This window comes from Malaclemys terrapin, chromosome 3 (assembly GCF_027887155.1).
Source record: "Malaclemys terrapin pileata isolate rMalTer1 chromosome 3, rMalTer1.hap1, whole genome shotgun sequence".
Lineage (NCBI taxonomy): Eukaryota > Metazoa > Chordata > Testudines > Emydidae > Malaclemys > Malaclemys terrapin.
Genome location: NC_071507.1, coordinates 173,191,908 through 173,218,610, shown reverse-complemented (window position 1 = coordinate 173,218,610; position 26,703 = coordinate 173,191,908). Strand labels below are relative to the sequence as shown.

The 26,703-nt window shown below is 42.3% G+C and overlaps 1 protein-coding gene across 2 annotated transcripts in view; it reads right to left on the bottom strand.

The window, feature by feature from the left end:
* The window catches only part of TRAPPC12 (trafficking protein particle complex subunit 12), a 99,814-nt gene that overhangs the window by 52,026 nt on the left and 21,085 nt on the right, over nucleotides 1-26,703 (bottom strand). For both annotated transcript variants that reach the window (XM_054022777.1, XM_054022776.1), the window contains 2 exons: nucleotides 8,404-8,517; nucleotides 6,166-6,304 (listed from right to left, as the gene is read on the bottom strand). In XM_054022777.1, the coding sequence (XP_053878752.1) occupies nucleotides 6,166-6,304; nucleotides 8,404-8,517 (253 nt within the window). The remainder of the gene's footprint in view (nucleotides 1-6,165; nucleotides 6,305-8,403; nucleotides 8,518-26,703) is intronic.

Sequence of the window (26,703 nt, the reverse complement as noted above, 5' to 3'; positions counted from 1 at the left end):
GGGCAACACAGACCAAAACGTGAACATGACTGTGGGAAGATCGGATTAATGTGGCATCACAACTTGGCCCAGTCCTGCTCTCTGGACATATACCAATCTGTTGTGATAGAATCTAACCACTGAATGCCATGTGCTTCTAAGCTCTGAATAGTGACTAGAGATGGTCAGAAATTTTTTGATACGTTTTTAACTGAAAAATGCAGATTAGTTAAAACTAACACAAAGAAAGAAAAACCCACTCCAAAATAGCCAACAACCCACTGATTATGGCATTCACCTGTGATGGGGGAGACCCATGTTCAAATTCCTGATCTGCCCAATTCGGAGCAGCGATTTGAACCTGAGTCTCCTATATTCTAGGCTATAGACTCAGTCTCTCCAGTTGGAGCTGTTCCATGTTATACAAAATTAAATATTCATTGGGCTACAAAAAGAAACTGACTTGATAGCCTGCTGATTGGGGCACTTGCTTGGGATGTAGGAGATGCAGGTTCAAGTCCCTATTCTGCCTCATTCAGACTTGGACCTGATTTTCTCACAACCCAGGTGGGTGCCCTACCACCTGGGCTACTGGCTATTCTTGGATGGGTCTCTAACTCGTATGTTTTTTGAAAAAATTACAACAGGGACTCATCCTCCTTCCACACTGGAATAAAAAAACGTCAAAACCTCAACATTTTTTGTGCAACTGAATTATTGTTTTCTGGCCAGTACTATTAGTGACTGATCATTGTTTCTAGCTGTGGTCTCTCAAGCACACTCCCAGCTGCAGACCATGTGTTTGACATCCTTCCTGAGAAATGGGATCCCTGTAGTCCAGCTGTCTAGACCCCCTACTCCAGTGCCACACCCCTTCTGAGCCCAGAGTTGCTTAAACATGTTTTCCCCAGAGTTCACCTGGCTGTGAGAGCATTGATTTCCTAGTTATACCCTTGAGGGACAACATATTCCTAAACTGTCATATGGGACAACAAGGCTGGTATCACTGGTAGTGTTGTCAACAGCGATAGAAAACTGAGAGACCTGGTTAGCTTCAGAGAACATATGAGAGGTTCACGTTGGCCATATTAAGTTTAATTGACAGAGATTTTTTCTTCCACCCTCTCTCTCTCATCTACTTAGAATGCAAGCTCTTTGAGACAAGGACAGTCTCTGACTACACGTTTGTACCGCCTAGCAGAATGAGGCCCTGATCTTAGTTGGAGGATTCCAAGCACTGCTATAATACACAGGTATTCAAAGAAGAGATGTCAGAGACAAAGACAGATGTCTGACTGGATTGAAGGAGACAAGTTAGAAGTAAAGAGGTAGATTTGTGAGTATCAGCTGCAGCAGAACGCAAGATAGGGTGTGTGACGTTATTGGTATAATCTGGGACCATATAGATCATTGTTGCAACCAAGGTCCTGTATTGGCACCCAAATCTTGTATAAAGGGGGTCAAATGGGGTGTCTAAGACAAGGTTATGGTTTACTGGTTATGATTATGCTGTCTATATGTGTGTATCAATTTTGTAGTTGAAGTTATGAATATTGGTTCTATACTGTCTGTATTTCAAACTTATGCTATGCTTCTGGGTGACATTCCAGACAAGCTGGTGTCAGCTCTGCCTAGCCTGCTTGATGGCCCATTAAGGACCATCAGCTACACAATGAACCCATTGAGAGAAGGCAAATATGCCTTAAGACTCAGCAAAGTATGCAGGAACTGGCCCATGTGACTCCAGACTCCATTTTACTGTAATTTTCCACAGTAAGAACAAAGAGGTGTTCTTACACCTGGAAAAGACTATACAAGGCTGATGGCCTCATTTCCATTTTGTCTTCAATCCTGCTTCTTATCTCTGGAGGGACTTTGCTACAAATGTAAGCTCTACACAAAGGACTGATGACCCATCCCAGCTGGGGATGTATTCCAGAGACTTGATTTGAACCTGCAGTTTATTCTATCTCTGCTGCAAGCCTGAACCAAGAACTTTGCCATTACTGTATGTAACTGATTACATTTAACCAATTCTAACTCTCATCTATATCTTTTTCCTTTTATGAATAAACCTTTAGATTTTAGATTCTAAAGGATTGGCAACAGCGTGATTTGTGGGTAAGATCTGATTTGTATATTAACCTAGATCTGGGGCTTGGTCCTACGGGATCAGGAGAACTTTTTTTCTTTTATTGGGGTATCGGTTTTCATAACCATTTGTCCCCATAACGAGTGGCACTGGTGGTGATACTGGGAAACTGGAGTTTCTAAGGGAATTGCTTGTGTGACTTGTGGTTAGCCAGTGGGGTGAGACCGTATTCTTCTTAGTCTGGCTGGTTTGGTTTGCCTTAGAGGCGGAAAAACCCCAGCCTTGGGCTGTAACTGCCCTGTTTTTAGCAATTTGTCTTGAATTGGCACTCTCAGTTGGGTCCAGCCAGAACCGCATTGTCACAGGGTGTATAAGGGAGACAACAGAGTCCAGTGGGGTTCCATGGGAAGTGGGAGCTAAATTAGGAGAAGGTAAATTTAGGAGGTAAGAACTAAAACCTGATTTTGGGGGGAGGGATAGCTCAGTGGTTTGAGCATTGGCCTGCTAAACCCAGGGTTGAGAGTTCAATCCTTGAGGGGGCCATTTGGGGATCTGGGGCAAAATCAGTACTTGGTCCTGCTATTGAAGGCGGGGGCTGGACTCAATGACTTTTCAAGGTCCCTTCCAGTTCTAGGAGATATCCTATCTCCATTTATTATATTTATTATTATTATTATATTCTGCTGTAAGCCTATCCAATTCTGCAGGAATAAAGGATGTTAAAAGCAGTCCAGAGAAATATTTAACATTTCTTGGCTGGAGCATAAAAAGCAAATGGTTTCAGTTTGTAATTTATTAAATTTCCTGTTATTAATATTTTCAATGGGTAGATACCATGCACACTATTTAAAATAAATGTATTAAAATTAATTTGTGTAAGTTATTTGTATATATACACTCTTCTTAAAGTGCATTTTAATCACTTGCTTCAGCTATATATTGTGAATAAAAAATTCTTACTTTTATGCTTGTTACACCATAAAATTAGAAGAAAAATTAGAAAACAGCAGTGTATTGTGGATATACGTTCATGCATTTTAGCTAAAATATATGTATGATTTATGTTCATCATTTAAATTAGCTGGTTAATGATGCATAGAATCTATCTTCCTTTTATTCATATCCCAACACTGTGTAATTTAATTCAAGGCAGAATCAGAATTGCTCTGTCTCATGTCCTCTGCAAGATAGTGTAATTCGCTTCTCAAACTTGAGTCATGAAGGTTTGATAGGTGCTTCCAAGCCTTAATCTAGTACTCAGCCCAAACTTTATGAGAGGCAGGTCAGCTCCATACAATCTTCATCTGATTTCTCTTAGACGCGATCAGATTACAGGACAGGTTGATCTGCCTTACTGTAAATAAGAAGTGAGGCATGAGTTCAAAATCTCCCTGCTGTAAGATCTTCATTCTATGATCTTGGCACCTCAGATATGTAATCTTGAAATAGAATGCTCACCAACAACTCATACCTTCCACCACAGATAATTTTAGCAACTGTATGAAGTTCATGACAAGCTGTTGTTAGAGAAAGACATTTCAGATCTTGGGTGTAATGGCACTGCAGAAACAGAGTATTTCATATCCAGTCTCAGAATTGAGTCAATGCAATATCTGCCGAATAGCCTGCTATATACAGTCTACTATCTAAATTCTGCATATTACTCGAAACTCTCCTGTGGCTAAAAGCCCTCATGCATTGGCACAAACTATAGACACTTTTTTCTGGGCTAAAATTACTTATCTTTAAAGCTGAAGAAGTTGTCAACATATCACCTTTACTGCTAACATCACATCCTGAGGAACACAGCAAGAAAGAAGAAAAATACTTGTAAAGCATCAAAATGTAAAAAAACTAAAAACAAAAAAATAGAAAGTATGAAAGCTTGGAGATAAGGAGTGAGATCCTCATCCCCGCTCTAGCCCCTTTATGTAGCCTAAAAAAGCCAGAGTGACAAAAAAGGGCCCTACAAGCCCCATATCCAGCTAGGGAGAATTCCCCTAGTGTAAGAACTTGGGAAAGCCACTTCCTAAGGAACTTCTTGCAAACCTTGGGGTAGAAGGAAACAGTTACAGCTTACAGCACTGTGGAGATTCTGGGCCTCCAAGGCTGTGTAAGTTGCATCAAGGGCCTCTCCAAACCTCAGAACAGCCCAGGACTTCAAGAGCTCATAGATGGCTTAAAGCCACCATAGCTACCCCCAAATCCACACAAGATGTCCTGCGAGTTATGTTATGCATTTTAAAGGTGCTACACAGAATCTCTGCCAAGTTCACTGTCAATGACTCTGATTGGTGATTGCCCCTCAGTTATGAGAGTTGGCTTTTGAGAGAGTCCAAACTGGTCTTTTTTGCCCATGCTGGTCTACTGAGAGGCTTAAATGGAAGAAATAAAGTCATACAATGCACTGCATTAAATAATATCTTTTTCTATAAATGTGAAGGATACTGGATATTCTTGACATCCTTCCTTGGCAACTAACGGCTATCAACTATGAATTAGAATATTGTGGAAAGTAACTCATGGAGTTGGGAAGGCTGCTATGCCTAGTAAGAGAGAAGAACAGGAGGGTTCCCATGTAGTGCTGGACAAAGGAGCTAGGCTCTACTTAAAATTAAAATCCTGCTGCCACATGGCAACCACTTTAAGTAACAAGAACCAGTTTAAATTTAATACTCAGGGTGGAGGAGAATGTGGATCAATACATTGTAACTCTGTGATATTATAAATAACCCTACTCTCAACACTTTGAGAAACAGATTATGTTTTTTTCCCCCGAGATTGTTCACGTGGAGTATAAAACCTCTCTCTTATTGCTTTATTGCTTATGAATTACTGGACAAGAATTTTTTTTTCTAACAAAGAACTATGATAAATCTGGGGATCATCTAGCACCAATGTTGTGGTGTTATTAAAGTTTAAAACGCTGAAAAGCACCTGTATATAGTTAGTAAAAGTTCACCTTTTTGAACTACAACAGTGATACTTGAAACTTATGGAACCTCCTCAATGAGACAGCATGAACACGAGGACAGAGATCTCTTAAAATATTAGCAATATTTTTTCATGCAGCAGCAGAATTGGTCTAAAGATCTGGGGTGATCCCTATTATTAATATCCTTTTAGTTTTAATTACTAAATAGGTGGTTAATATCACATCTGATTAGTATTTTTTCATGAAAACAATTTCTGATTCTCAGATTAGCTCAGTTTAATTTTACACCTTTTTCTTACAGTAACATTTTTCAATCAGTTGCAAAAAGCTTTGATTTAAGAAAAGCGTTGGACAAAAGGTACAAGTAGTACAGTATGAGAAGCAGGTTATTTTCTACATATTGTAACTGGTATTATACTTTCCTTTTATCCAGATTGTGGTATTATATTTTAAAATTATAATACTAATACTATAGTTAATACGTCACTTTGTTTTTAGCTGCTTGTAACCTGCTTATAATATTATCCCCTTTGGCATTAAGAATAAGTCAATATTTCTTTTTTTTACTATCTTTTAATCTTTCTTCACTATCTATTCCTCTACTCAACTCTTAAAATGTGTATTACTCCTGCAAATTTTGCCTGTTCACAGCACACTGAATGAGTTTAGGAAGGAAAGGCAAAAGAGATAATTTACTTTAACCCAGGAATCCTTTTTTCCTCATTCTGTGTGACTTTGTCAATGCACATCTGTCCACTTCCCCACCAGAAACACATATACTACTACCTTTTATTTGTATTTTTTTTTTAATTCTAAGTGAATTAGATAAAAAAAATATATAAAATGTGATCACTAAATTAAGGGTAAAATACCAACTAAAACCATGTGTCTCTGGAACAGATGCTATATTACTGTACTAGATTACACATAGAACTCTGCCTGCCTACAAATTAAAAAGCTCTCGTTATCCTCTCTCTAGAATATAAGAAATGCATTAGCATAACCATTAATCATTTTCTTCTAAGCAGCAGCTAGAAGTTCACTCCATTTAAAAAATGGATGATAGTTTGGGTTCCTTATTTGAAATCTGTGTACTTAACGATGGGGAGAAGATTGTTCACAGCGGAGATAAAAGTATAGCATAAACCAAGTGCCGTACCTTTGCGTCCTGGGTATACATGAGGGTAATATTCATAGTAGAGATCAGGTTGGTCCAGGTTTCCAAATGGTTCAAATTCCAATTCTGCATTTTGGAAAAGATTCAACTTCACCAACAGTGCTAGTCTCACAAACCATAGCTAAAATGGCAACAAATATGAAAATGCCAGGTCAGTTATCGGTTTCTATTGTAAATCAAACTTAAAAATTACTCTCAGTGTTTGAATCATTTCAGGTCTAGTAAATTAAAGAGTCAAAAAACTAATCTCAGATCTGCATGAGTAAAACATATATGCTTGTCATGTAGCAGTTTTGAAAAAGTTAACAAAAGAGAGTAAAACCCAGGAAAATGATATTTTGATCAGTTGTGATGTATTGGGCCCTTGAGTGGAAGTTTCTAGAGAGATCTGTATCATTAAGTTAGATAGAATAAAGGGGCCCAAAGAACCCAAAACAGCCCTAAAACTGTCCAACACTTAACAATTTTAAACAGAGTTTGGGGTTTGGTATACAGAGACCTCAGCCTGTTTAGTACCTTGGTGAACACACAATTAAGAAGGAAAAACAGTTAAAGCATCTGAAATGTAAAATATTAAATAAGACTTTCATTTTAACAACATCCTTGCTCCCTCTTCCTTTAGCTGAAGAGTCTTTAGAAGGAAAAAATAAAACCACACCCTCCTTGTCTGAGCATCCCTTAGATGGTATTAAAGATGGTAACAACTGTCATTCTGGTTGTGACGTTGTATGATTAAAATATGATTATGTAGATTACTGTTGCTACCACTGTTATGTAATTACAACAAATCTTGTACAAAATATGTCATGTAAGGTGTTAATGGAAAAGTTATGGTTTGCTGAATATGACTGTCCTATTTGCATGCACGTATCATGTTAGTAGCTGAAGTTATGAATATTGACTATGTACCTATATTTCAAATGTGTTTGCTACTGTGTTAACACCCACAAGGTAGTTACCATCCAGTCTAGCCAGGCACCCAGGGAAAGCAGGTAGCAAGTGGAGGAGAGAGATTGCTCTTTCCTGCTTTACTCCTGGGGGGAATTCTGCTTGCTACCCTCTCTCTGGCCTGGTCTAGTTGAGACACCTCTTAGGATCAGGATGACGGAGGCCCAAGGTCCCAGGAGACAGAGGGGATGGAAGGGTGAAGATTGTTCCAGTAGCCAATATTTCTCCCAAAGTCTCTTTCCTTAAAGGACTTCAAAAGGGAGTGATGGGTGGAATAGCCCACCTCCTCTTTATCTTGTCCACCAATTGGGCCTAGTTTCCAACACATCAATTAGAGTCCATTGATGTCGGTTTCCATACTTAGTTCTTTACTCAAGAACTTAGATCTTAAAGTTCTTGAGTTATATCAGTAAGCCTTTCTGTTTGGACTAATTCAGTCTGTCTCCTTTTTGCACCTTTTCCCCAACATTTGGTGTTAGAGGTTATTGAGACACTTTATAATCTATACTCGCTTCTCACAGTCGAGATCACAATTAGGCTAGGTCCAATTATCACAACAGGTCAATATTTCAAACCTGGTTCTAAGCCTCATTACAATTTTCAAGTTATTATACCAGAAATTTCAGATCACTATAATTCAATAAATTTACGTTTGAGATTTGTATTTTCATTTTTCCTTTTTTCTGCTATTTTTAAAAATTGCTATGACTTTCATGAACTTCCACGATTTGCTAGTTACTAGCAGAAAAGAATCAAAAGAGTGGTATGTGTTTTTAGCCAGTCACATTTTATAAATCTGAACATTTGTCATTTTTCCATGAAGTTTTACTGATTTAAGGTTCTTAAAAGTTAAGTTTAACAACTTACTTCAACATGATAACAAAACATGGTTTATAACATCTGAATCAACATTATCTAAAATAATCAGATTAACGTTTATATAGATTGTCCGTTTTAAAGAGCCATCATAATTAATTATAATAATCATGAAGGACAATAACAGCATGAACCTTTGGAGATAGTCACATTAGTCAAAAGAAATTAAGTGTGCTATATGCAAATGTGTGTAATCAACTTACTGTTATTATGCAGTCATTTAAAGTAAAATCTACTTTCATATAACTGGATGGGAGAACTATTTTGTGTACCACTAGGGTACAACTTTAGACACTGATCCTGCAAAGGGTTCTGATTACACTCAAGAGTCTGCCCATGTGGATTCCTTTACAGGAATGGGGCCTTAACCACCACACGATTGTAAGGTGACCATACCTGCAAAGAATCTGTTGTATGATTAGTAGGTAGCCCATTTTTGCCATAGCCTTGACCATGGGCAGTCAGAAGTCGTCCACACAGATCAACTGCTGCTCTCCAGTTTTTGCTGTTCTGTGAAAAAGAATGAAGTAAGTAACCAACAAATGAGCTACTAAAATGCCCAGCTCCTTATTCTGCTTGAAGCAACTATATCTAGCCATTAGTAAAAATTACAAGGTTGGTAAAACTGGCCAGTAAAAAGTGGAAGCTACATACGTAATTAGGCAAAAAGTGAAGTTGAGCATGAGATATAGTTTAAGATGACTAGATCACTAAAAAAAAAAAAGTATACACTATTTATAAAAACATCACAAGGATTTTCCAGTTAAAGCCATCTATCATATTTTTCTAAACATCCACAATACTCAACACTTTTTGCGATCTCAAACAATGTAGAATAAAAACAAGTCATATCATATTCATTTTACCCAAAGTACTCTAATAATATAACACATTTAGGGTTTGATGCTGTTCCTATTGATTTCAATAGTGCAGGATCAAATCTTTGGTGAAGTTCATTCAATAAAGCGGTTAAGTGAACATTCCAGACATCACCAACTGAACATAGGATGTCTAGTAACAATTATTAACAATGAGGGAGGAGAAATTAGTTTGTTTTTTAAGAGAATAAATGTAAAATTATATTTAAGATTACAGATTGCAGAGTTGTTTTTTATTTAAACATTTGAATTTCCATTCAATCTTTCTCAAGGGCTAACACCATTTGATACTTATTTATTTTAATTGATAAAATCAACCTCATAGAATCAGAGAATATCAGGGTTGTAAGGGACGTCAGGAAGTCATCTAGTCCAACCCCCTGCTTAAAGCAGGACCAATCCCCAACTATAGGGTTACCATATCTCATAAATAAAAAAAGAGGACCCTCCACGGGCCATGGCCCCGCCCATTTCCCCACCCCTAGCCCCGCCCCAACTCCGCCCCTTCCCCACCCTAACTCCGCCCCCTCCTCCCTCCCACTCCCAGCCAGGGGGAAAGGGCTGCCCCAGTGCTACCAGCATCACGGTTTCCCGGGCAGCCCCCAGACCCTGCGCCCCCAGCCGGCGCTTCCCCAGCGCAGCTGGTGCCCGGGAGGGGAAGCGCCCAGCCGGGGGCGCAGGGTCTGGAGGCTGCCCAGCAAACCGTGAAGCCGGTAGCGCTCGGGCTTTGGGCAGCCCCTATGCCTCCGGACCCTGTGCCCCCAGCCGGGCACTTCCCCTCCAGGGCTCCGGCGGCTCTGCGTAACACTGTATAAGTTACTCTTATACACTGTATAAGTTACACAGAGCCGAAGAGGAGCAGAGCCTCCACAGCTGGAGGCTCTGCTCCTCTTAGGCTCTGTTTAAGAGCCGGACTGCCCCAGCGCTACCGGCTTTGGGCAGCCCCCGTGCCTCCAGACCCTGCGCCGCCGGAGCCCGGGAGGGGAAGTGCCCGGCTGGGGGCGCAGGGTCCGGAGGCAAGGGGGCTGCCCGAAGCCGGTAGCTCTCGGGCAGCCCAGTTCTTAAACAGAGCCTCCAGCGGCTGGGGCTCTGTGTAACTGACACTGTGTCAGTTACACAGAGCCCCTGCGGCTGGAGGCTTTTCTCCTCTTTGGCGCTGTGTAACTGACACTGGGTCAGTTACACAGAGCCCCGGGGGCTGGAGGCTTTTCTCCTCTTTGTCTCTGTGTAACTGACACTGGGTCAGTTACACAGAGCCCCGGGGGCTGGAGGCTCCAGCCGCCCCCGCTCTGTTTAAGAGCCGGGCTGCCCAAGCGCTACCGGCTTCGGGCAGCCCCGTGCCTCTGGACCCTGCGCCCCCAGCCGGGCACTTCCCCTCCCGGGCGCTGGCAGCGCAGGGTCTGTAGGCACGGGGCTGCCCGAAGCCGGTAGCGCTCGGGCAGCCCGGCTCTTAAATAGAGCCGCGGGGACTGGAGCCTCCAGCCGCCGGGGCTGTGTGTAACTGACACAGTGTCAGTTACACAGAGCCCCAGCCGCTGGAGGCTCTGTTTAAGAGCCCGGCTGCCTGAACGCTACCGGCTTCGGGCAGCCCCGTGCCTGGAGACCCTGCGCCGCCGGAGCCCGGGAGGGGAAGTGCCCGGCTGGGGGCGCAGGGTCTGGAGGCACGGGGCTGCCCGAAGCCGGTAGCGCTCGGGCAGCCCGGCTCTTAAACAGAGCCTCCAGCGGCTGGGGCTCTGTGTAACTGACACTGTGTCAGTTACACACAGCCCCGGCGGCTGGAGGCTCCAGTCCCGGCGGCTCTATTTAAGAGCCGGGCTGCCCGAGAGCTACCGGCTTCGGGCAGCCCCGTGCCTCCAGACCCTGCGCCCCCAGCCGGGCACTTCCCCTCCCGGGCTCCGGCGGCGCAGGGTCTCCAGGCACGGGGCTGCCCGAAGCCGGTAGCGTTCAGGCAGCCGGGCTCTTAAACAGAGCTGCCATTTTCCCGGACATGTTCTGCTTTTTGGCAATTCCCCCCGGACGGGGGTTTGACTGCCGAAAAGCCGGACATGTCCGGGAAAAAGAGGACGTATGGTAACCCTACCCAACTAAATCATCCCAGCCAGGGCTTTGTCAAGCCTGACCTTAAAAACTTCTAAGGAAGGAGATTCCACCAACTCCCTAGGTAACCCATTCCAGTGCTTCACCACCCTCCTAGTGAAAAAGTTTTTCCTAATATCCAACCTAACTCTCCCCTCCCCCACTGCAACTTGAGACCATTACTCCTTGTTCTGTCAACTCAGTTCAGTGTGTTGCACCGACATATCATGCTTTATAACTATGCACTTGCTAGCAAATTAAAATTTCTACCTTGTTGTGTACTCTACTGAAGCCTATTAAACAGAAAATAAATTTCCAGAGACTTTAACCCTGACTATGGAGCAACTATTGGTATTCTCCAAATCTCAAAATTTTTCTGTTTTGCAGAAAAACTTTAATGAAGATTACTGTATATTATTATTATCTGTATTATTGTAGCATCTAATAGCCCCACTAAAGATCACTACAGATTACACTACACCTCATAACGAAAGAGTAAATCACTATTTTTCAAAAAAAATAAAGTCTCTTGCATGTAATAAAAATAATAATTAACAGAATAGGAAGCTGCCATACTGACAGTGATGAAGGTTAAGGTGCAGAAAATGCAGTTCCAATTGGATTGAATGCATGAGACACACCTTTCAAAGTTTTAAAAATGAAGATTCACCTGTAAACAGTATTCTCTGAGATGACCTCTGCACATTCACATTCTTAGGGCGCACCGATTGTGCATCTTGAACTGGAGAAAACTTCTAATAGCTGTGCCTATTGAAGCCTTCTTGTTGTCTCCTGCCCCTCTCCTTGCTGTTGTGAATGTTCAGAGGACATAGCTATAAGAGAGGGCATAGTGCAGTGACCACTTAAGTGCCTTCCACCACCTCTTTAAGTCCAAAGCTGAAATTAGGACTCCGAGTAGGGAAGGTGGGCAGGGAGTGAGTGTGTGCAGAACTAATCTCAAAGTAACCTTCATTTCTTCTTGAAATGACTTCTACACATTCCCACTTGTTGGAGTTTAGTAAGCAGTACTCCTTCCTGGGACAAGGATGTCTAGTTAAATAGAGAATGTAATACTGCTTTACCAAATTGTGCATCTGTTCTAGATGCCAGATCTAGAGAATAACGTTTTGTGAAAATATGAACTGATTTCCAAGTGGTAATGCTAAGGATTTCTAATATGGGAACGTCTAAGGCAAACCATAGACATAGCCTTCACTGTAGCCAAGTATACTCCAGGCTCTTCTGGAAGAGGAACAGCAATGTGTTTAAAACACACATCAGTACAGAATCTAACCAACTTACAATGGCATTGGGATGAAATTTTCTGAAGTTATGTCCTTTTCTTTTCTCATTTGGAACTGCACCACTAGGTGATTTCCTACATTGATAAGCCTAAGGAATACTCTCTTAGCATCTAAAATGTGTAACGTAACTTCCCAAGTGAGCGTTAGAACTATGGAAAAATACTGGCAATTTTATGGACTGGTTTAGATGGAATTATGCTACGATCTTAGGGAGAAATATCAGGTGTGGACAAAGGACCACTTTATCACAGACTGCAAGCGGGGTGTGTGTGTGTGTGTTAGCCATGAGCGCCTACAGCTTGTTCACTAGTAGCTACAGTAAAAGCTGTGTTAACTGAAAGTGTCCCCAGTTTCATTCTCCCATAGATTTGAAGAAAGGTTTAATGAGCTGACTAAATACTAGATTGAGGTACCATGTACATTCGGGTTCTCTGTTGGGTAGACATTTATTAACCTCTTCAAGAATTGTTTTACTATATCATGGCTGAATTCAGTTATTTGCTTTACTAAGCTATAATAAGCGGAGATGGCTTACGACGTACTTTCCCCAATGATATGGAGAATCCCAATGATTTCAAATGAAGTAAGTAATTCAGCACGGAGTGAATAAGAGCTGAAATTGGGCTTATGCTATTATTGGTTGCCTATAAAAAGAACCCTTCCCATTTGCTATCATAACACTGGATAGTCTAGATCTGTAAAAATCCTAAGGCCAATACTTTCAAGTGGAGAGAGTCTGGCTCCAGATGGCAAATCCAACCTACCTGCTGGGCCTGGAATTTCAGGGAGAGACAGATAGTCTTGTGATAGTTGCAGGAGATCCAAGAACCATTTTTGTCTCATCTACACTGGGGCAATCAAAACAACCCTGACTCTGTCTTGTTTAATTTTCCTGAGGACTCTCTAAATCAGAGGAATTGGAGGGAACACCTAGAAGTGACGTACCCTGCAGTCTAGAAGAAACATCTGAAATGGACTGGTTGTCTGTTCCGGCTCTGGGGCAAAATCTTTGACATTTGGAACTGTGTCTTGCTGCAATCATGTCTATCTCCTGAAGATTTAGAATGTCCAGTGTTATGATCACAAGTGGGAAAGGTTCTTTTTATGGGCAACGAGCATAAATCCAATTTTAACTCTTATTCAATCTATACCCCCACAGGGAGACGATGTAATTTTCTACTGAATTCTTGAGTGACCACTAGCATTGATTGTGTAAGGCCTAGTCTTCACTTACCGGCTGGTCCGGCAGCACGCCATCGATGTTCTGGGATCGATTTATCGCGTCTGGTTAAGACATGATAAATCGATCCCGGATCGATCCCGGAAGTGCTCACAGTCGGCGCCGGTACTCCAGCTCGCCGAGAGGAGTACGCGGCATCGACGGGGGGAGACTTCTTGCCGCGTCTGGACCGCGGTAAGTTCGGACTAAGGTACTTCGAATTCAGCTACGTTATTAACGTAGCTGAATTTGCGTACCTTAGTCCGATTTGGGGACTTAGTGGGGACCAGGCCTAAGCCTCTGTTCAGCTGACTTACCTTTATGTTGTCCCTGTCTACAACGTGGTGAACGATACGATGAATTTGCTGTAGCATGCACCACTGCCCTAGAGCTATGGCCTCTGTGCACAGTTGGCTTGAATGTGCTTTAGTCTGCTTGTTTGTGTAAAATATTGATGTAGTATTGTCAGTAACTATTTGAGCCACTCTGCTCTATAGTTGAGAGAGAAAGGACTAACACACTGCATTTAATTCCTCAAATGTGAAGGTCTGATTGAGATGTGGGGAAAAAAAAAAAAGCTCTGCATATCAAGGACCCCCAAACCTTTCTTGGGCAGATAAAAAGGGGATAACTGAAGCTAGAAAGAGTTCAGCTACTCAGGGTCTAGAACGGGTCAGAGACTTCTATCTTTCTTTTGGGATCGGAAAGTACCTGGACTAAAGCCTTTCCTCTCAAACTCTTCAGGAACTTCCTCTATGGCACCTGACTCTAGTAGTGAATGGACTTCTGATCTTAGTGAATTCTCTTGAGAAGAGTTCCTGAAGCGGGATGGGCAAGAAGGGTGGAAGGGAGGGAGTGCATAGAATTTAATGGAGTAATCCTGCCGGACAATCTGTAAGATCCTTGGTGATGACAGTCCAAGGATCTAACAAACAGGAGATGTAGTTTTAAAATGAAGGGACAGCAACTTGTAGGTTTAAAACTGATCTGGGCTACTCATGTATCTTGTAAAACCTGAGTAAAAGGGGTCAGAACACAGGGAGATGGTGCAGCAGGTCTTCCTTTAGCCCATGGTTTATAGAGTTTGCTTCTATGCTGTAGCTGAATACGGGGCTGTTGTTGGTACTGCTTCATTATAAATGAACAGGAAGTAGAGGAAGGATATGATCGCCTCTGGTAACAAAAGGCTGGTACATCAGATCTTTTTCTGAGAAATCCTCAGGGACACTGCAGGTTCAACTTCTCTAGAACTCTGTCAGTTCAAAAGCTAAACAGCACTTCACTATCAAATGGGAGATACTGGATTTTTGTTTCCAGAGGAAGTCCAAATGAATATAGTCATGAGTGGTTATTCAAATTAATCGTGAATGGCACAACAGCTCTACATACGCCTCTACCCCGATATAAGGCTGTCCGCGGGAGCCAAAAAAATCTTATTCATAGATTATAGGACTGGAAGGGACCTCGAGAGGTCATCGAGTCCAGTCCCCTGCCCGCATGGCAGGACCAAATACTGTCTAGACCATCCCTGATAGACATTTATCTAACCTACTCTTAAATATCTCCAGAGACGAAGATTCCACAACCTCCCTAGGCAATTTGTTCCAGTGTTTAACCACCCTGACAGTTAGGAACTTTTTCCTAATGTCCAACCTAGACCTCCCTTGCTGCAGTTTAAACCCATTGTTTCTGGTTCTATCCTTAGAGGCTAAGGTGAACAAGTTCTCTCCCTCCTCCTTATGACACCCTATTAGATACCTGAAAACTGCTATCATGTCCCCTCTCAGTCTTCTCTTTTCCAAACTAAACAAACCCAGTTCTTTCAGCCTTACTTCATAGGTCATGTTCTCAAGACCTTTAATCATTCTTGTTGCTCTTCTTTGGACCCTTTCCAATTTCTCCACATCTTTTTTAAAATGCGGCGCCCAGAACTGGACACAATACTCCAGCTGAGGCCTAACCAGAGCAGAGTAGAGCGGAAGAATGACTTCTCGTGTCTTGCTCACAACACACCTGTTAATGCATCCCAGAATCATGTTTGCTTTTTTTGCAACAGCATCACACTGTTGACTCATATTTAGCTTGTGGTCCACTATAACCCCAAGATCCCTTTCTGCCGTACTCCTTCCTAGACAGTCTTTTCCCATTCTGTATGTGTGAAATTGATTTTTCCTTCCTAAGTGGAGCACTTTGCATTTGTCTTTGTTAAACTTCATCCTGTTTACCTCAGCCCATTTCTCCAATTTGTCCAGATCATTTTGAATTATGACCCTGTCCTCCAAAGTAGTTGCAATCCCTCCCAGTTTGGTATCATCCGCAAACTTAATAAGCGTACTTTCTATGCCAATATCTAAGTCGTTGATGAAGATATTGAACAGAGCCGGTCCCAAAACAGACCCCTGCGGAACCCCACTCGTTACACCTTTCCAGCAGGATTGGGAACCATTAATAACAACTCTCTGAGTACGGTTATCCAGCCAGTTATGCACCCACCTTATAGTAGTTCCATCTAATTTGTATTTGCCTAGTTTATCGATAAGAATATCATGCGAGACAGTATCAAATGCCTTACTAAAGTCTAGGTATACCACATCCACCGCTTCACCCTTATCCACAAGGCTCGTTATCCTATCAAAGAAAGCTATCAGATTGGTTTGACATGATTTGTTCTTCACAAATCCATGCTGGCTGTTCCCTATCACCTTACCACCTTCCAAGTGTTTGCAGATGATTTCCTTAATTACTTGCTCCATTATCTTCCCTGGCACAGAAGTTAAACTAACTGGTCTGTAGTTACCTGGGTTGTTTTTATTTCCCTTTTTATAGATGGGCACTATATTTGCCCTTTTCCAGTCTTCTGGAATCTCTCCTGTCTCCCATGACTTTCCAAAGATAATAGCTAGAGGCTCAGATACCTCCTCTATTAGCTCCTTGAGTATTCTAGGATGCATTTCATCAGGCCCGTGTGACTTGCAGGCATCTAACTTTTCTAAGTGATTTTTAACTTGTTCTTTTTTTATTTTATCCGCTAAACCTACCCCCTTCCCATTAGCATTCACTATGTTAGGCATTCCTTCAGACTTCTCGGTGAAGACCGAAACAAAGAAGTCATTAAGCATCTCTGCCATTTCCAAGTTTCCTGTTACTGTTTCTCCCTCTTCACTAAGCAGTGGGCCTACCCTGTCTTTGGTCTTCCTCTTGCTTCTAATGTATTGATAAAAAGTCTTCTTGTTTCCTTTTATTCCCGTAGCTAGTTTGAGCTCATTTTGTGCCTTTGCCTTTCTAATCTTGCCCCTGCATTCCTGTGTTGTTTGCCTATATTCATCCTTTGTAATCTGTCCTAGTTTCCATTTTTTATGACTCCTTTTTATTTTTTAGATCGTGCAAGATCTCGTGGTTAAGCCAAGGTGGTCTTTTGCCACATTTTCTATCTTTCCTAACCAGCGGAATAGCTTGCTTTTGGGCCCTTAATAGCGTCCCTTTGAAAAACTGCCAACTCTCCTCAGTTGTTTTTCCCCTCAGTCTTGATTCCCATGGGACCTTACCCATCAGCTCTCTGAGCTTCCCAAAATCTGCCTTCCTGAAATCCATTGTCTCTATTTTGCTGTTCTCCCTTCTACCCTTCCTTAGAATTGCAAACTCTATGATTTCATGATCACTTTCACCCAGGCTGCCTTCTACTTTCACATTCTCAACGAGTTCCTCCCTATTTGTTAAAATCAAGTCTAGAACAGCTTCCCCCCTAGTAGCTTTTTCAACCTTCTGAAATAAAAAGTTGTCGCCAATGCAGTCCAAGAATTTGTTGGATAGTCTGTGCCCCGCTGTGTTATTTTCCCAACATATATCCGGATAGTTGAAGTCCCCCATCACCACCAAATCTTGGGCTTTGGATGATTTTGTTAGTTGCTTGAAAAAAGCCTCATCCACCTCTTCCACCTGGTTAGGTGGCCTGTAGTAGACTCCTAGCATGACATCTCCCTTGTTTTTTGCCCCTTTAAGCCTAACCCAGAGACTCTCAACACTTCCGTCTCCTATGTCCATCTCTACCTCAGTCCAAGTGTGTACATTTTTAATATATAAGGCAACACCTCCTCCCTTTTTCCCCTGTCTATCCTTCCTGAGCAAGCTGTACCCATCCACACCAACATTCCAATCATGTGTATTATCCCACCAAGTTTCAGTGATGCCATCTTACCGCGTTATAGGTGAAACTGCGCTATATCGAACTTGCTTTGATCCGCCGGAGTGCGCTGCCCCCCGCCCCCTCCCCAGAGCGCTGGTTTACCACGTTGTATCCGAATTCGTGTTATATCGGGTCGTGTTATATTTGGGTAGAAGTGTACCACATCAGAAGTGTTGAAGGATGCTCTCAAGGCATGCATAGTCAGAGTTTTGGCCGGTTTTCTTTGGGCCTCAGATAATGACTGAACAAACAAAGCTATTTTCTCCCATTACTAATATTTGTATGAGGACCCTACTGTCTGATAGGTTGCCACTGTAATGTCCAAATGTGGCAGAGAAGAATATACTTCCATGCAGAGTCTAGCTTCTCACCCTCTCTAGCTGAAATGGTATAGTGGAGTTGCTATCTTTCAGCTCTTTTAGTGGCCGTCACCACTACCAATGAATCTGGAGCTGGATGGTCTGGATAAACAAAAACTTCCCAAGTGACAGATTGTTAACTCACCTGTTTAAAAAACAGAAACAAAAAACAAAAAAAACCCAGACAGACACTCCTGGTCCAGATGCTGGGTTTAACCAGATATGTTTGCTGGCTGCAATAAACCATCCAGCACTCCTGAAGGGTGAACCCAAAATATTGAAAACTGGCTGTACAATTTCCTCTAAGGTTAACAAAGGTTAAATGCTTAGGTAGAACCATTCTTTGTATGAGTTTGTGTAATTGGAGCATACTTTCTGGAGGGGAAGATGACGACACACTCACATTGTCATCCAGCAGAGTTTGAACATCTGGCTCTGTATCCATAAGTTCAATAGGCCTCTCTAGTTTTTCTTCAGACAGAATACTGGGGACAAGCAAAGGAGACTCTTCCCTTCGTACTAGGAGTGACAGATCTGAGTAGGATGGTTCTGGGGTGGGGTATTTCCCCTATACCTTTTTGAGAGAAACCTCCCATTGCAGCTGCCTTTCTTCAACTCTAATTCAGGGCAACCCCTAGGGAGTGGCCAAGATCGTCACATTGCCTCCTAGTGGTACCTCTCAGCAGGGTGGATAAAAATCAATCATTTAAATAAATAAATAAATAAATAAATAAATCACATTTTTTAAATTTAAATAGGATTTTTTCTCAAAAAAATCCTATCTAAAGATAAAGATATATTATAACTCAAAGATATCCCATCATGGAATAGGGATTATAAATTCTGAAGTATGAGACAATATATTCATGTAATGTTTAGGAAAAGTTTTGTAAATGAGATCCAATAGTTCATGGATTAGATACCCAATCTTACGGGTTCCAGGGGCTTCTGTATAGATTATTTAGGTTAATCTTTTTATCTACCCAATGGGACTCAGTGCTCAGTCTAGAAGATACCATCAGAGATGCTTAGTTTTACAGTTCTCAAACTGTGAAGTTGGGTCTCCAGAGATAACATGCTTGTTAACAGCAAAAATGTTTTAAAATAAATAAATAATATATAGAGGCGAGAAATAACAGCCCTCAACCCTATTGTCCCTCTGCTAATTTGTGTACACAGAGTCAATCCCTTACATCTCTCTAAAAGTGCAAAGTTTCAAAAAGTTCAATGAACAGAAGATTGTTGGGCATGGAATAGATCTGGACAAGGAGAAGTCTGGAGATAAATGTGAGAAGGGAGGGACCAGCAGTAGAAACAAAAGTGAAACTGTTTGAACAGCATATTCCAGAAGTCTTGAGGTCTTTCTGAGTGTAGCCTTCATTGATTTGAGATCTACCATACCATTCTCTCTAGAAGGGAAAACCTATAATGGCAACAGGCCATAAAAGAGACCCAGTTTGGGAATATTTTAATGAAGTTCCTCTACCTGTGGGTAAAACAGACATACTTGCAAAATGCAAACAGTGCAACAAAGAAATGCAAGGCCTGGTTGCCCGAATGAAACAACATCATGAAAAGTGTTCCTTCTCAGGAGGAAGTTGCATTGAAGATCATGAAAGGAATATGTCTGAACATGCACAATCTTCAGGTTGGTAAACTTTTTTATTTCATACTTCTTTCTTAAGGGCTGCTTGTCTTCCTTTTGGACTATTCTTGAATTCTCATGTTTGAGCAAAAAATATAGTTGTTACTCTATGGTACTATAATTTTAGATGCAGTTGTGATAAAAAATAAATAGCTGAAATAGGCAGATCTTCCTTTTACAATTTCACCTTTAAAGTAGTACTGAGTGTCAGTGAATGCAATGAGTACTGTGATACTAAATGAGCAGTATGGTAATAATAATTAATTAACTGCATTGACTTATTTTGTTTAGGAGAATCCATCCTCAACATACAGGATTCTGAAGACTATCCACCTTCAAGATCACCATAATTTTCTATAATGTCAGAGTTATCTGCCAATGATAATGTTTCAATCACATCATGTATGCCACATAGCCACAGTATATCACCTGTAGCAAAAAGAAAAAAAATTTCCATCATCCAGAAACAACCATAGATAAGTTTGTGACAAGAACCAGCAGATTACAAAAAGAGGTAACTGATGGAAAAAATTGCCCGGTTTGTTTACAACAAACTCTCCTTTCCATATGATTAAGAACACACACTTCATTAACATGGTTCAGTCATTAAGACCAGGATACAGTCCACCCACCAGAGCAGATGTCACAGGCTAATTGCTGGATAAAGTGCATGAAAGAGAAACTGAGCAGTGTGCAAAAGGTCTAGAGGGTAAAACTGTTAAAATGAATCTTGATGGGTGGAGCAATGTCCACAATGATCCTGTTGTATGTGCTTGTGTGACAACAGAAGAAGGGAATGTCTTCCCTACAGAAACAATTGATACATCAGGAAATGCACACACAGCAGAATACTTACAAGAAGTAGCAGTAAAAGCTATAACAAACTGAAAAAAAATTCAAATGTCTAGTATGCAGCTTGGTCACAGACAGTGCTGCAAACGTATCCAAGATGAGACAAAATTGTTTAGAAGAGAGAGAAGAGAGTCCCCAAGCTAATAACATACGGTTGCAGTGCTCATTTGATGCACCTCCTAGCCAAAAACTTCAATGTTCCAGAAATAAAGGCTAATGTTTTTGAAATTGCAAAATACTTCCGTAACAACCACTTTGCAGCAGCTGCTCTGAAAAAAGTGGGAGGAACCAAGCTAACTCTCCCACAAGACGTGCGATAGAACTCAGTAGTGGACTGTTTTGAGCACTGTATCAAGAACTGGCCTAATCTGATGACAGTTTGTGAACAAAATTGTGAAAAAATAGGGTTACCATATTTTGTGCCTCCCAAAGGAGGACACTCCACGGGGGCCCGGCCCCGCCCCCAGCCCCGCCCCAACTCCGCCCCCTCCCCAAAGTCTCCGCCCCCTCCCCTGCTTCCCGACATTTGAGTCGCGGGAAGCCTGAAGCAGGTAAGGAGGAGTGTGGGGGGAGGAGGCGCGGTCCAGGCTTTCCCTGGCCCTGGGGTGCCGGCCCCGGCCCACCACCCCCGGCCCGGCCTGGCACCGCCGGCCCGGCCCCCGAGTCCCCGGCCCGGCTGGCGCCCCCGATCCCCCCGCCGGAGCCCCCGGCCCTGCCGACCCGACCGGCCCCGGCCCCGCCGGAGGCCCCGGCCCGGCCGACCCGACCGGCCCCGCCGGAGGCCCCGACCCGACCGACCCGACCCGGCCCCGCCGGAGGCCCCGACCCGACCGACCCGACCCGGCCCCGCCGGAGGCCCCGACCCGACCGACCCGACCCCGCCGGAGGCCCCGGCCCGGCCCGACCCGACCCCGCCGGAGGCCCCGGCCCGGCCCGACCCGACCCCGCCGGAGGCCCCGGCCCGGCCCGGCCCCGCCGGAGGCCCCGGCCCGGCCCGGCCCCGCCGGAGGCCCCGGCCCGGCCCCGCCGGAGGCCCCGGCCCGGCCCGGCCCCGCCGGAGGCCCCGGCCCGGCCCCGCCGGAGGCCCCGGCCCGGCCGACCTGACCCGACCGGCCCCGCCGGAGGCCCCGGCCCGGCCGACCCGACCCGGCCCCGCCGGAGCCCCCGAGCACCCAGCCCCGGAGCCCCCGGCCAGGCACCGCACCGCGGGCCCGGCCCGAGCCCCCGGCCCGATCCCCGAGCACCCGCACCGCCGGCCGGCATGTCCCGATTTTCCCGGACATGTCCGGCTTTTTGGGCTTTCCCCCCGGACGGGGATTTGGAGCCCAAAAAGCCGGACATGTCCGGGAAAATCTGGACGTATGGTAACCCTAGAAAAAATAGATGGCACTTGCGCAGCCAAAGTTATCAACATTGGGCTTAAGAGAAATGTTGAACACATGCTGAGTACCCTGAAGCCTATTTCTGTAGCCTTGAACAAAATGCAGGGAAATCGCTGTTTCCTTGCTGACTTTGTTGAAATTTGGAAGGAACTGAGTGAGATCTTAAAGAGAGAAATATGCAATGACAGAGTTAAATTACAAGCATTAAAACCCCCAGAACAAATGGGACAAGCACTATCTCCGGCTCATTTTCCTGCAAATATTCTCAATACTTGGTACCAGGGTCAAACATTAACTGTTGAAGAAGAAGAGTTGGCTATGACATGGCCATCCAGCAATCATCCCTCCATAATGCCAACTATAATAAACTTCAGACGTAAGGGTGAACCATTCAAGAAATATGTGTTTGCTGATGATGTTTTAAAGAAAGTCACACCAGTGAACTGATTGAAGTCACTTAAGCACTTGAATTCAGAGACTGTTGAAGTGATAATCTCACTTTTAACAGCAATAGCTTCCTCTGTTGGTGTAGAAAGACTATTTTCTTCCTTTGGACTAATTCATTGCAAATTGAGAAATCATTTGGAACCTGAAAAAGCAGGAAAGCTTGTTTTTCTTTTCCAGATTATGAACAAACAGGAAAATAAAGATGAAGACGACTGAGTTAGCTGCAGAAACCAATATTTTAAGTTTCTCATGTTGACCTGGCTGACATAGTCAATTAAAATTTTTTTTTTAATTTCATTTAACTATTTTAGTTAAAAACAATTTTAACAAAAACAAACCTGATTTAAAAAAAAACTTGAATTTTTAACTCAATTCAAAAATTCATATAGTTGTTTTGTTAAAATATTATGTGTTTGATGTTGATGAAAAAAATCCAGAACACAATGTTGTTGTTTTAGTTAAATAAAACAATTTAAATGTCTGGTGACATTCTCCTCCTAATACAGCATGGCAAGAAAATCCTCCAAATATTAATGATTAACCTGTTGAATTGGAGATAGTTCACCTTCCAATGACTTCATAAATATCTGCTTCAATTACCTTTGGTAAATTAAATAACCAAGCAATCATTCATTTACTGATATAGCTGTAAAACTAATCTGAAAAGTTATCAAAATAAAATCACTTTAAAAATGTATAGTGTGTACCTTCTAAAAATGAAACCTACATCTATCTCTGAGTTGTGAGGAATACGTATTAAGGCTATAACAACCAACAAGAATGCACTTTTCTGTAGAAATCCATAATTAAATCGCATCTTCCTGACCAATCAAATTGATTTAAATCAAAACCACCCTGCAACTCAGTCCTGCCAGTACCCAGTAGGGAATTTACTGTTATAATTCCTGGGGAAGGAAGGTCGCTCTCACACCCTGAAATCTTGGAACGGACTGTCTTGACGGTGCTCTCTAGGTTCCCTGATTTTGGAGTTGAAGCACTTTTCAATGATGATAATGGATTGGTTAAATGAAAAGCCAAAAGGGGTGAGAGATATTGCTTGACGAACCAGTAGAGATTTGAGGCTGGATTCACGTATCTCCAGGGAGGTTTGCATCGACAGGGAAACAGGTTTAGCTTTGTACGATTTTTTTATTTCTCTTTCCTTTATCTTTAAGCATCAAGAATAACGTCTCTGGTGCTACATGAGGGGCCCTCCGACCCAAAGGCAGATTTGAATGAGAATGTTCCAGGGACTTGATGCAATGAACCTGAGGCATCCTGGCAATTGACTGGGTACCTTATTATGGTTGTAAAGAGGTTTTGAGCATGGAATCAATAGGCTTGGATCTCGGATATGGCCGTGGCCCTCAACTGTTCACAGTTTGCTGTGCTCTAATTTCTGAGGCCAGAATCTTATGAATATATTTTTGCTTTTTGATGCATGGAATGGAAGTACTGGATCCTGAGAGTATGCTTTTGAGGACTGGCTCTTTAGACACAGGCTGACACCTGCCTTTGAGAATTCATAGTGACCAGCACCCAAGGTATAGCTCAAGTCAAGGAGGCAAACACCTGGGTTGGGATTTTATGGATCCCTACATTTCAGAGCTGGAAGGTTTAGTCACTAATATTTCCTGCATTAACATATTGAAGGCGATTCAGACACTTCTTTTAGGCCCTCGGTGAAGGTGCAACAAAGGGAACAATAAAAAGAGAAATTCACCTCCAAACAATGCATGCCAAACAGTGTCAATGAATGTGTCAAGCAGGAAAAATTGCAAGGTAAGAGGAATACCTCTAACTCCTGGTTTCTTTGTCTGCAGTTCCTATTATCGGATCTAAGGACCTGTGCCAGGGCACTAAGATCTTAAGTCAAAAACCAAGGAAACAAAAAGAAAAACAGAAGAACGAAAGCCTAACTCAGGGTATGTCTTCACTACCCACCGTATCGGCGGGTAACAATCGATTTATCCAGGATCGATATATCGCGTCTCGTTAAGACACGATATATCGATCCCTGAACGCGCTCACCGTCGACTCCGGAACTCCACCAGAGTGAGCGGCGGTAGCGAAGTCGACGGGGGAGCCGTCGATCCCGCGCCGTGTGGACCCCAGGTAATTCGATCTAAGATACTTTGACTTCAGCTATGCTATTCGCGTAGCTGAAGTTGCGTATCTTAGATCGATCCCCCTGCTGCCCCCAGTGTAGACCAGCCCTAAGGCAGAGGCACTGGGAACTATCAGTTCTAATGAATCTGTGTCCTAGGATCTGGTGAAGTGTCTGGTCCATCTGCTATTGAAGTTGGAAGGAAGTGAGCAGTTGACATGCCATACTGCCTTTTTTAGGCCCACCCTCTGAGTGTGAAAAGCTCGGAGGTGAGGGATATGGGGTTCAAGAGCACTCCAATAGATGCTGCTACTACAATGTTCCATCAGTCCAAGCCACACCGTGGATGCATCCTAAGGATGGGAATGTGCAGAGGCAACTAAAAGTTTTATGGTTTTATTTTTTAAGGAAAGGAAGCAAAAGGACTCCAACTGACTCTACGGAGAAAATTAAGACGAGAGAATGTAAAAACCAAAGCTCAAATTTGGTTAGGACAGCAATTCCTTCCTTAATATTCCTTCCTTTGGAAAAACTGTCATGGGATCTTTTAAATTTCCTCAGTTTTACAGATTGCCTGAAAGACTGCATTTCCAATATACTGGGACTTTGTTTCAGTACTGATACAGTAGGAAAAATAGTCCCTATTGAGTCATCAACACTACTGACTTCAGGATGTAAGCTCCTTTGGAAGTCTCCCTCTTAGTTACTGCTCAGGACCAGCCTTGATTATTTTATGAATTCTGGTGAGTTTACAGCCAGAGGACATCTAATTATAGTAACAAGTATCATCTTTCTCTGTTATATGAATGAGGTATGTCCATTTCCCGAACAAAGGTTATACAGACCAGGTGACCAATGAGCTAGCCCTTAATCTATGGAGACCAGACCTCAGTCAAAAAATAACCAAATTTGGTTCTCTCTACCGAGTCTCGGTTGGACAACCATTCACTTTTCAAAACCCCTATACTGGCAGTCTATTCTCAAGAAAAACTCAAGAGTAAGGTAGAAAATAATATTTGTAATGGACATCAGAGTTGTGAAAAGAAGTTCATCTAATGACTATCCACAGGCTATCTGACTTTAATGAGAATCCAAATCACACCCCCAGTGAGCAAAAAAATTTACAACATTGTTTACTCCAAGGGTAAAAACCAGTTCCATTGCCATCAAGTGATTTCAAAGACACAGGAAAAGTCAGGCCACCCAAACTTCTATCAGACACAATTGATGCTGTTCAGCAGAACTGTAAACAGAAGCATGGTCTCCTCTCCGGACTTCAAAATAAATAAATAAATAAATAAAAATTAAAAAAAAATCAGACGGAAAACTATTTGAAATTGCTTAATAACTTAAATGATTAAAAAAATAAACTGAAGCTTTTTTTAAAAGTAAAACTTTCAAGTTTTTAAATGTGCCATATAATTGTAAACCTAATTTATTATATTTGACAACATATATAAGAGCACAATATTAATCTTATGCATAAGTAATAGTATGTTAATTTTTTTTTCACATAGAGGCTCAAAGGGAAGTGATTAACTCTACGTGTCACACCATTAAAGTGATTAAAATGTCCTCCTCCACTAGCTGCAACATTCTTCTCCCCTGTAAATTCCAATGGTAGACCACTTTGACATTACTTAGGAAAATGTAGTTAGTAACCCTTTTTGTGCTAACCTCTTACAGAAATTATTGTTCACTAAAACCGCTAATACACAACAAACACTCTCATATATGGCATTTATCAAAAACTCTTAGTACCACCACAAAGATTGTAAATATGTTGCAATGGGAAATATCAAATATGTGCCGTATCTAATAACAAATTTATTTAAAGGGAGGTAAAAAGCTAATCTATGGAATGGTTGTGACTAACATCATTAATGTTTATACAATTTAAGCATTATTTTTACTTGCTACCGTTAAACAAAATGTTGCATGGAAAGGCTATCATTTACTTTTATTTATTACAGAGACAACTGTATGCCCATGCACTATAATAATAAAAACATTTTGAGAGCTAACATTTGGTTTGCAGAATTCAGTTGAGATACATAAATGCTTATTACCTTTTATAGACTTGTAACTTTATTTACAAATTACCACTACTACATCAGGCATATAGATTTTAAAAACTGGTTGCTAAATTGCTATTGAACTTTTGTAGTCCTCAGTGCTCTGAGTTGTAAAACAGTTTGATAGCAGAACCTCCTGAACTTTTTGTACTTCTCTACCAGTATTCAA